This window comes from Calidris pugnax, unplaced genomic scaffold (assembly GCF_001431845.1).
Source record: "Calidris pugnax isolate Ruff unplaced genomic scaffold, ASM143184v1 scaffold547, whole genome shotgun sequence".
Classification (NCBI taxonomy): domain Eukaryota; kingdom Metazoa; phylum Chordata; class Aves; order Charadriiformes; family Scolopacidae; genus Calidris; species Calidris pugnax.
Window position 1 is genome coordinate 156,932 of NW_015091267.1, and position 11,281 is coordinate 168,212.

The 11,281-nt window shown below is 40.1% G+C and overlaps 1 protein-coding gene across 1 annotated transcript in view; it reads right to left on the minus strand.

Annotated features, from left to right (window-relative positions):
* MCCC2 (methylcrotonoyl-CoA carboxylase 2) overlaps window positions 1-11,275 on the minus strand; it is a 45,302-nt gene extending 34,027 nt beyond the window's left edge. Inside the window, exons 1-5 of the mRNA XM_014960557.1 lie at window positions 11,200-11,275; window positions 6,990-7,056; window positions 3,968-4,052; window positions 3,604-3,705; window positions 2,926-3,053 (exon numbers count right to left, since the gene is read on the minus strand). Coding sequence (XP_014816043.1) covers window positions 2,926-3,053; window positions 3,604-3,705; window positions 3,968-4,052; window positions 6,990-7,041 — 367 coding nt within the window. The 5' untranslated portion in view covers window positions 7,042-7,056; window positions 11,200-11,275. The remainder of the gene's footprint in view (window positions 1-2,925; window positions 3,054-3,603; window positions 3,706-3,967; window positions 4,053-6,989; window positions 7,057-11,199) is intronic.
* Window positions 11,276-11,281: the final 6 nt, after the last annotated feature.

An 11,281-nucleotide genomic window follows, 5' to 3' on the forward strand; every position in this document is an offset into this window, starting at 1 on the left:
TCCCGGGCCCACCGCCCCCCGCCGCCACTCCCCTCGCCGTAGCCAATGGGCAGAGCGCGGCCCGGGCGGCGGGGCCCGGGCAGGGCCGGGCCGGGCCGGAGCGTCCTTGCCCGGGCCCCGCCCTGCCTGTTACTTCAGGGATTAAACTCCTAAAACGAGGAGAAAAACAAAGAAAAACCCCAAATAAAACAACCCCAGCTCTTTCCAGTTACAGATCGGGCCGCAACTGCGCGCCCCGTTGGTCCCCGCGGCCCTCGGTGCAAGGTAATTCTTTTAAAGAACTCTTTGGGAAAAAAAAAAAAAATTAAAAAAAAAATCACGGGCAGGGTTACACACTTGTGCAACCCAGAAAAACCCTTGGCCTTCTTAGCAAAATGCTTTGTCATTAAATACAGAGATGCTACGGGTGGAGATTTATTTTTTTTGTAAATCTTGTCAGAAAGCTTTGCCATTTTCCAGCATCCCAGTTTTAAGTAAAGCTACAGCATGAAGGCTCCGGGGAGACCTCACAGCAGTGTTCCAGTATCTGAAGGGAGCCTACAGGAGAGCTGAGAGGGACTCTTTGTTGGGAAGTGTTTCCATGGCGATTAGGATAATTCATTGGAAAAAAAAAAAAAAAAGAAAAATAGTAAACATCCTCCCTCCCAGAAAATAACATCCATCCCAATCATTCTAACAGAAAATAAAGTCAGATGTGCTTAGAGATGCAATAGTACCTCCCTACAGAAACTTCAAAATCATCTTACTGCAAAATATTTAAACTAAGAACACCTTCAATGTACAATTTTAATTCAATTATTCTATTGCAATTCTGTCACAAGTTCCCGAAAAGGGTGAGACTAACCACCACTGAGTTCAAGAGGGATAGCATGTGTTCATTATACAGATATACCAAAGACCGTATACGATCTTCAGGGACTTTCATTTATTATGTGTCCTTGCCTCATGACGTGCCCTACAGCTTACAGGTCTCCAACTGCAGCTACCTCTCCACTCACAAATAATGAAAATATATCATAAGCCTCCAAAGAAGGACAGAAGCCTAGAAGGAAATGCAAAGAAGGCCAAACATCTCTGAGAACTCTGGCTCTTGGTAATTAATTTGTACCTACAAGCAACAATCCACATGCACATTCTCATGTTGCTCTACTGTGAAGCAGGGTTTTGTTTCCATCCCCAGCCCTTGCAGAACTGCTTTCCCAAACCAGCATCAACTCCAGCAACTGGGCCACCCCTGGACACAAAAGAAAATGCCAGTCACACCAGTGACTGCCTCAGTGACAAACGGCACCAGGTACCCATATCAGAATTAACCACTGAGGGAAAAGGCAGTTCAAAAATTACATCGTCAGTGAAGTGCTGAATGACTGCAAAGCACTCCCTCTTGATCGCACAACTGAAATGAACTGAAACAAGCCCAGGCACAGAAATTGCAAAGGTAAAATAACTCACCAGGTTTCAGTGATGAGCAGTATGTATACAAGGACTATTTATCGCAAATGTGGAGTAAAAAACCTGAACTTTTGTTTCAAAGGCATATCTATGTCCCACAGCTCCTCATTCAATTCCGTAATATCTTAAAACAGTAGAATCACACACAATTGCTCACTGACAACTCACTAAAAAAAAGAGTTGTCTGAACAGACAGAATTTGCTGATAATTCAGACTAAAAAAATCATACAGCTGTTTTGCAAACAGCAAAGCTAAGTTTCTTCTGTTTTTTACGACAAAGATAAAGCTTAGCCCTCCTCTCACCTCCAAGACTCTTTCCATCACAGCCTGACAATCCCATAAAGTCCCTACCCACACCCTCCCTGTATCTACCTCATCAATAGTTTCAAGTTCACGTTTCTCCTAATCCTTCTCTTGGTATTCTTTGCACGTTTGGCTTGCCAGCAGGGCAAGAAATTACAAACACTTACGCTGGCCAGGACCTACAATTATATTGGCTATTTAACTAACATGAGCATTACAACTGGCAAACCAATTAATGACTCTCCACTGCTACACAGGCTGCTAAGTCAAGCAGAACAGATGAGGACTAACTGACCCTATTTTTTAAATGGAGACCATAGAAGGGTCTTCCTCCTTTGATGCTGACTTACAGAAAATCCACAGGAATACGCACTCTCTTGAATCTCTCTGTCAAAATTGTCTGAAAATAGCTAAAGGGGTTCAAAATTTATTAGATTGGGAATTGAGGCTGAAAGACAGACACTGGCAGAAAGCTCTTGTATTTTGTACAAAACCAGGCTAAGAAAATACTACCTGTTATATACTAAAGACATTTGGTGCACTGATCTTAATCTTTAATAGAAGTATACATACATAAAATTTACATGAAGGTCTGGCAAAATACTGATTTAATAGACTAAACTCAAAATGCAAAATCATATACAATGAAATTTCTGCTTCAGTAAAATTCATCCGAAATGGTAAAAATCTGTTAATCCAAACTATCATTGACGCTTGTGACCTTATTTGTGTGGTATGGTCTCTCATACAGCTACATGCTCCACCAAAAGGCAAAGTAACTTTCTTTCTTTTTTTAAACTGTAATTTGAATTAAGACTGGATGAAACTATGGTATGGATTGCTCAATCATGACAGAAGAATCATAAGAAAGAAGTGATACAGTGGCACGGTTGTTTCTGTGTCTTACGAACTGAGTCCTACAGCAGTGCAGAAGATGGTGCTGGGAAAGCTATGGGTACCCTCCAGTTAAGAATTGCCACCAGGCTGTAGAGGTAACACAGTATTAATGAAAATTCATTTGAATATGTGTGTCTAAAATACATACCTAGTTAATCAAATCTAGGGACACATCAGTCTCAAAAATATTTATTTAGAAAAGCAGTGTCTTATCTAGAGATCCTGAGCTGCCTTTAACAAAGGACATTTGCCATTTCTGCAGTAGGACTTACCTAAATATAGGCAAGGGAGATGATTTTGCATTGCAATTTCTTGAGCACGTAAATGTTTCTTAACGGTGATGGGATAATAGGTACCACCTTTGACAGTTGCATCATTAGCAACAATCAAGCATTCCACCCTGAAAATAAAACAAGTTTATAAGAGAGAAGTATTTCTAATGAGTAAGTAGGTTTGTTGGTTAAGAACTCAGTGTGCCAAAGGACTCTCGAAGCCCTGGTGCTCACTGGCACTCCCTCCAACGCACACTGAAACAGCAGTCTCAGCACTATAATGTCCTGTTTCACCATCTCTCAACTTTCTAAAATCATGCCATATAGCATCATATTTAATTCCAACAACAGTTGCGGAGGTACTTTTAGCATGCAAAATTAATTCTTAGCCTAGAATCCTGTTTTTTGAAAATTGACTTACAGATGCACTGATCTCTTTCCTTCATTGGTAACTAGAAATTCTTTGCGTATTCTCCTTTAATATGGGATAAACTAAAAAATACATAAAATCACTTCCTTTTCACTGACTGAACAAATTAAGATATGAACTGTGTTGATTTTTTGGGTGTCAGAAATGAAACATTAGAAACGCTAATAACTTAACACTAGAAACTGAAAAAAAATTATACCTTCTTCTTTTTCATATCATAAATAATGTAGATCACTGGTAACTCTCACCCAGATACTCGTCCAATGCCTGTGATAATGCCTCCTGCCGGTACCTCTTCATTACCATACAACTGGTAACCTGCAAACTGGGAGAACTCCAAGAATGGAGACCTGAATAATGACAAATATACCACAATTTTAAAAAGGAACTGACCATATTTGCCCTTGAATCTCACTTAAAATGTTAATTTTTTTTAAATGAAGTTGTTGGTTTTTTTTTTTAAAGAGATGAGTATTTCAAAGAACACTTCTGTAAAATTTCAACTGTGTTAATTGCCAGCGTTTAGGGAAACTAAAGAAAAAACAAGCCTGCTGCAGTACTTACCCGCAAAAAAAAGAACCTGAAGTGTTTTTTAAAAACGGAAGTACCTACCCGGGATCAATAAGCCTGTCAATTCTCTCTCTGGGCAACAGCTTTCCTCTTGATGTGTGAAGCTTACGAGCTTTTTCTCCACCTCCTGTGATACAACAGTAAATTTCTAGATTTACTATGGACACAGATAGATAAATCGCCACTTATATTAAAACTTAGAATGGAATCACTGATGAGTTCCCAGTTTTTGAAATATGGACCTTAATAATGAATTTAATAAATAATGGTTTCTACTTCAAACAGATTTAAGATATTGATAAAAATACTTGCTTTTCAGAATCTACATTTCCCCCCTCATTTTTTATAGTTAGTCTTGAGGTAAAGATTTTAATAAACAAAGCTGTCTGAAACTTTCTCCCACTGCTTGGCAATGAACAGAAGGACGGAAAACACAAACACACAGATAAAAGCACAGCAGTAAGAACTACAAAAAATACTACTCCTCAAAACTGTTTCAAAATAGCTACGCTGAATCCAATCTTGAAAGACCCAACAGAGTCAGAATTCATTTCCTTAGATCACTCCAAAACTGCAAGCAGAGTTCAGACACACAGCATTTAATATCAAGTTTATCTTTGCTTCATTTCAATCCTTTACTTGAGGTCATCCTAAATCATGTCTTTTCCTCTCTAGAGCTTTGTGTCATTCAATAGGTAAGATTTGTTGACATAGCTCAGCCTCTATATAACAACAGCTTATACAAACATTGTCTCTCTACGTAGACAGATCACTGATCCGTCTCATCACTCTAAAATTGTCTCCCCTGTCCAAAATAAAGAAGGTGCTATTTTGCTAACATTTCTCCTGAGACTTCAAGATTTGTCAGCTAAGTATCACTGAAACAGAGCTTTTAAGCCTACCTTTCAAGTCCTTTCTCTTACCTCCTTCCTTGATCACTATGTACATCATTTCCTACCTGTTAGGTATGCCACAAAGCCCACAATTTATTTCTGATCCAGCCTGTTCATTAGGTCTCTACATCCAGCCTAAATCTAAATCTTGTAAATTCCTTCTGTACAAGTTTCTTAAGATACAACCTCCTATATCCACCCACAGAGCTAATACTCTCATCCAAGTTCTCAACATCCCACATCATGATAACTGCGACATTTTCTCTGACCTCCATCTTGCCTTTCTCATTTACACCCAGACTGATGCTGCAAAAATAATTTTCCATCCTGTGACTTTTGTCATCTCTGTGCACTCCCCCCACTGATTGCAAATGCTTGCCCTCCAGGCCCTGTCGCTGTTCTCCTGAACATTTCTCTTCCAAGATCCATGTGGTTGCCCTATCCTACACTTGCCTGTGAGAAGCAGCATCCCTGACAATGAAGCAAACTTGGAGGCATTTAATTTGAAATGCCTTCTTAATTTCTCCTTTACAGTAATGCCTATACAAACTTCTCTGTGACTGCTGGTGTGCTACGATTGCTGCCCGTCACAGAGACTGTAAGTATCTCCATTGCTTCTTGTGCTTGCTATCAGAAATCTGTCTATTGTAATTTATCACAGCCTGTCCTTTCTTTGGGGCAGGAACCACCTTCCTGTTTCACAGCTGGGGGTTACTCAGTGGAATGGGATATGGGATATCACAAAAGCCCTGACCACTGAAAAGAATGGAGCATTCATTACAAAGACCTCAAGCAAGAGCTCATCCTCTGAAAGGCAGCTCTTAACAAAGAAAAAGATGTTGCACTTATCCTTCAAAAGTATTCAACATGAGTACCTAATTCTGCTTTACCTATCATTTAAGTATATGAGAAATCTCAAAATATATTAACATCCTGGCAGAGCTCCCTGAGATGGAGGAAAGATGAGGGTGGTGTTCTTGTCCTGTTATCATGTAACGGGCAAAAGCAGGAAAACGTGCAGCAGTGAAGAAGGCCATGATCAGTAATTCATGAGTCACACAGGGAACTGCTGAACAGTCTCTACACCCGTAAAAGACAAAGGGTCAATGGGTTTCAGCAGCTTCTCAGGAAATCTGGGAGCTTTGTTTCACAGCAAGCAAGGAAAACCACTAAGCACAAAATGTTAGCTGTGTTCTATTCCAAAGCTGTGGAAGAAACTGCATTAGGTAAGAAACAGTATAGGAAGAGACAAACAGTATCATGACAGACACAACAAGGGGAGAATTAAAGCTGCATGCTTCACTTCTGCCAGCACAGTTAAATGTTCATAAACCATTTTCATTGCATTGTCCCCATTAATTACAGTCAACTGTAATTAATTCAGGTAGTCTTACAAGTCAAGAAGATGAAACACAGATTTCAGCCATTTAAACTATGACAGACTTGCTTTTGGTTGCCAGCACAACTGCAGCTAGGGTCTCAGGAAATCCTCTCGAACAGAAGCAGATCTGCCAAAGCAGTTCGTTATAAAAACAGGCAGTGGTGGATGAAGCAAGGAAGCAGGTGAAGTGGAAAGTGTGTCTGTAAAAACCTTTGTTAATTATCCTGTCTACTTTAAAAAATATTGCCATTAGAAACATACATTCAATTGATTATTAAGACCTTAAATGATTAAAAATTAACTGACCGTGAAAGATAGTTTTTCCTATCTACTTGCTTACTTTTTGTCTCTCTGGCAACAAAATTAATCTTCTGATTGACTAATCAGCCTTGTTTTCATTTATGTCTGCTTCCTGTAATTTATGGATTTCCTTGCATTAGGATATTGTTCTGATATTCAACTGGCAAACAAAAAAATACGTTAACACACTACATCCTGTGGTAAACAAAGAGGTGCTAACGGTATGGACTTTTTTTTTTTAGCTAGCCTGAGTCACTTAAAAAAAAAAACCAAATTTTGAACCAGTAGCTTGGACGTAAACCTTTTAAGATTTTCAGCTGACAGAAGATTTTAAATCTAGATTTGAACAGATAACATAAAATGTCAGTGTTTATACTATAATCCTGCAAATGTGTTGTATCTGAACAAACTGCTTAAAGGGGAAAAAAGTCCAAAGAACAAAATGGGGATCAGATTTTAAGTGTTCAAAAATCTAGACTATTATACTTACCTAATCTGATTTTTTCTGCTTGCTTTTGGAGTTCAGTTACCAGTGCTTTCATTCGTTCATAGTTTTCCTAAGAGGGGAATAAAACAGCATTTTAAGTTTAACCAAGAGTGACAGTATTTTTTAATGAACAAACACAGAAAGATTTATTTCCCTTCCAAATTTCATTTTACCTTATTAAATACTGTCTCTGTATTTTTCTTAAATTAATATCGTTTCTAACTATGTATTGGCTTTCCTCAAGCATCCCAAAGTATTTCATAAACAAGCTTCACAAAAACTCTGAGTGCATTAGGATTGTGAGACTGGTTCCAAATTTAATAAACAAAAATAGAATTAGTCATTACAGAGTTGAAGTGCTATTTTTCAGGTTTTGTTAATTTTTATTACAGCTTTGTTTGCTCTTTAAATCTAATTTAAAAAAAACATCATGCAGATTCAAATTAAGTGCTGCTATGTCTCTTGTACCAGAAGATGGATGACCTAGACCAAACAGAATTTCATAAACACTTTTACATTCTTGTTGTTTAGGTAGAACTTAAGGTTAAAACAAAGCTTTTAAGACACAGAAGTCTGGTTGTCTTGCCAATAGCCCTCTCAGAAATACAAAGACTCTTAGTTTTGAAGATGAGCGATCCAGTACTGAGTTCATAATTTCTATCAGAATTACCCAAAACTCTATGGTCTCATTAGAACAGTTTTTTGCTATTTCTTAGGAATTAAAAGGTATTAGTCAAGTTTAATTTTTTTCAGACATACTAAGAACTATGTTACCTCTTTGAAAAGTGTAGCTGCAACAGAAGAACATGTTAACTGCTGCATAAAAAAAAAAATAATCATACTGCCTTGTTTAATGCGCATTTAGAAGATGCTAGAGGCTACTTTGACAGAAAAAAAACAATCTGATGACTCATTATATTTGGACTTGGACCCTCAGAATCAAGGTTTTCCCTAGAAGCAACTGGGGTTGCAGTTAAGTTTGTTCAGCTCTGTCTTAGTCACTGAAAGGCTCCAAGATGCAAAGCAGGAAGAAAATAAAAACACGTACGAAGGTACCTGGCATTCAAAGTGGTTTAGCTGCACAGTAAGACTTCCAAAGGAACACATTTCTCCTTCTTTGTAATTGCTACAAAAACACTAAAAATACTCTATTGAAAGGTAAAAATGTATCAACTGAAAACAGGACTTAGCAATTTTACCAGCTGGCCTACAGGGTTCATAGGCAAGGTCAGCTTTTGGAGGTTGTCCAGCAAGATCAAGGTGACATATTGGAAGACTAAGTGCAACTCCTGTGCCTCTGCTGGCTCTTGGGAAGGTCTCCCCATGTCCTAACGAAGTGCCATCTGCAAAACAGCTCACAGCCTGCACTTGTACAAATTTTGTACCACACAATCGCTAACTAACACCTGACGCATCTCAAGATAGCAGTCTCAGCTAACGAAGTCTCTCTGATGTGTGGTGCTACCACACACACAACCTCCCAACTACCAAGGACATGGGAGGTCACGTGACTTCTGCATCTCCTCCCTCCCCTGCAAGGCTGTAACAGTATGTCCAGCACATTATTCCCCCTTTGGTCTATTTCTTTTGATACTTTAATCCTCCCTCTCCCTGCTGCACGCAATGCACAGCTCCAACACCCACCTACCTCTACAACTGTTCCTTCTACCTGTGCAATCACACTGCAATGACCCACTGGCAGCAACATCCTCCGCGGCTCCTGGGACAGACTATGGACACCAACTGCAGCCACACAAACTCAGGCAACACCGAAGGAAACAAAACCTGTTTTTAATCCTTTCCAAAAGGCCCTGTTTAAAAGTTAACTTTTTTTCTCCTGTGAAAAAAATCTGTAAAACAGCCATTGTAATTCCATACTTCTAAAAATCTGCAGTTGTCACAACACCCAATTTTATGTGTGTGAGCATTCAGCTTGTCCAGCTGGCTCACTTCACAGCATTACACATAAAATATTTTCCCCATTTCTTCTTGTTCTGTAGCCTGTTTTCTCTAAGAGCACTCACCTTTTGCACACAGTAGTCAACTTGAAAACTCACCTCTAATAGAAAAATGGCAGAGGAAATTAAAAGGGCCACAGCAATCACCATCAGAGGCTTGTTTATTAGATTCTGAATTAACAACTCACTGTAGCTTTTTTAGCTACTCTACATGAAAAATTGTGAAAGGACTTTTTAGATAATCTATAAAAAAATATTTCACTCAAATATTTGAGTTGCCTAAATACACTTAATTTCTATTCTTATCTTTCATTCCTTTAACCAGAACACAACATCATTATACTTTCCAAAGGAAAAGTAAAGATGCCTTGAAATCTTACTGTAGGTTTTGAATACACACAGGAATGGCTGCTCTCAGAACCAAATGTCCTGGTTGCACCATGTATTTGTAGGGTCTTCATTAATTAATGACAAAAAGGCCAGTGAAGTGACAAAAGTTCTTTCTGGAAATTGGCCCTTGCACCAGCAAGTTCTATAAGATCCTGCTGTTAATAAGAGGGCTTTTAAGAACTTTAAAACAAAATAAAGGGGCAAAACGTACAGACGAAATCTTTGCGTGAGCTAACTGAATTACTGCTACACAAGCAAAGCAGCTGTAAGAGCTAATCCTTGGAAGCTTTACACTGATTTTAATTTGGAAGACAGTTTACATTATGAAGGCCAGCCTGTCTAGCTGAATTCACAGCCAGAAAGGCAAACATTAGCTAAAGAAGGCAAGACCTTCATCATGTACCATTATGCCTTCTTGTGTTTGCACTGTTACTCCCTGTATTACTTTTATTTCAGATGGTTAAGTGCCTCACAGCAGGGACTTTGGCTCTTTGTGTCTGTAAAGCACTACACAAATTTACAGTGCTCCATAAATCATTCCTACCAAATACTATTAGCTATTTTACCAAGCCTTGGGTTTTTTTGAGATCAAGAGGTACATACACACAAATGCAAATCTAGTAACAGCTTTGCTGAATAAATACTTTTATTAAAATATTACTCTTTGGGTTTTCTGGTATGCAAAATATGAATATGCACACACATATATATATGCACTTCATTTATAGAAGCTTTGTATGTGTGCATATATGCACATATACTGAAATTTTAAAGACGTTTCAGTCCCCTAGCTTCTGTCCCAAAATTTAGTTCCTGCAAAACCAAACACACAATCAAAGGAACTATTTCAGTAACAATCCATGCTGTTGCTGCACTTGCTGTTTGGTATTTTACTAGGAACAAATCTGAGAACAAACTGTGACCAGTTTTGATCCATGCCCCAAACTCTGTTTTTCTCAGCCTAACTGTAAACATGATTTTTATTATGAATACAATGACATTAATAGTGGCTCTTTAAAAAGAAAACAATTTACACTAGACACACCTACTGTTGCCTTTGTAAAGACAACTGGCATTCCACCTACTCCTCCTCAAAAGATGATTCTTTCTGGTGGTATCCCAGCCTCTGGAGGCATGCCTGTAACTTTCTAAAATTATTCCACCTGTCTTCAACTCAGGAATCAACTTGCAAATACAATAAAATTTCCAACTTTGCAATCATCAGACACCACCTTCAACCGCCCACAGATCCCTTCCCACCGCTTCATTCCTGCGGTATCGATCAGCTCTCAACACTGGAAAGGCGGGAAGAGACGGTACCCTGACTTTAAATAAAAAGAAAGGTGTAAAAAAAAATAAAATCCATAATGAGGCAGACGACGGTACAAACCCACGTCCTTTTTACACGGTACTTCAATGAAATAAACAGAAGTTGGCATTTAGGAAGGGTGGCGGGGGGAGCAGCGCTGTGAGACCTGGCCTGAGGGCAGGGAGGCCGCGGGCCGGTTCAGAGCCGCACGTTTAATCTGTGTATTAAACGCCCACCGTAATAAACGCAACGCCATTATCTATTAAATGGCCACCGCTGGACTTTCACTCAGAGCCCATCTCCCCCTGGTGCGTGTTCTCCCCGGCCCGGCCCAGGGCCCACCGCTACGCCGGGACCTCCCCTCAGCGACCGGCGCCTCTCCCTCAGCTGAGGCCTAGGAGCGGAGGGCGGCCAAGGGGCCCGCCCAGCCCCTGCCTACCGCCGGGTGCTCGGTACTACTGCCCGCCCCCAGACTCCGCCCGACGGATCCTCCCTCCCCTGCGCGGCCTTGCGGCCCGCCGGGCGGAGGGACCCGGGCCCTCCCGGTCCGGCCTACCTGGTAGAGCGCGGAGCCCGCGTCGGGAGGCGAGCCCACCGCCGCCACCGCCTCGCCATGGTAGGGGCGGGCGGGAGTGCCG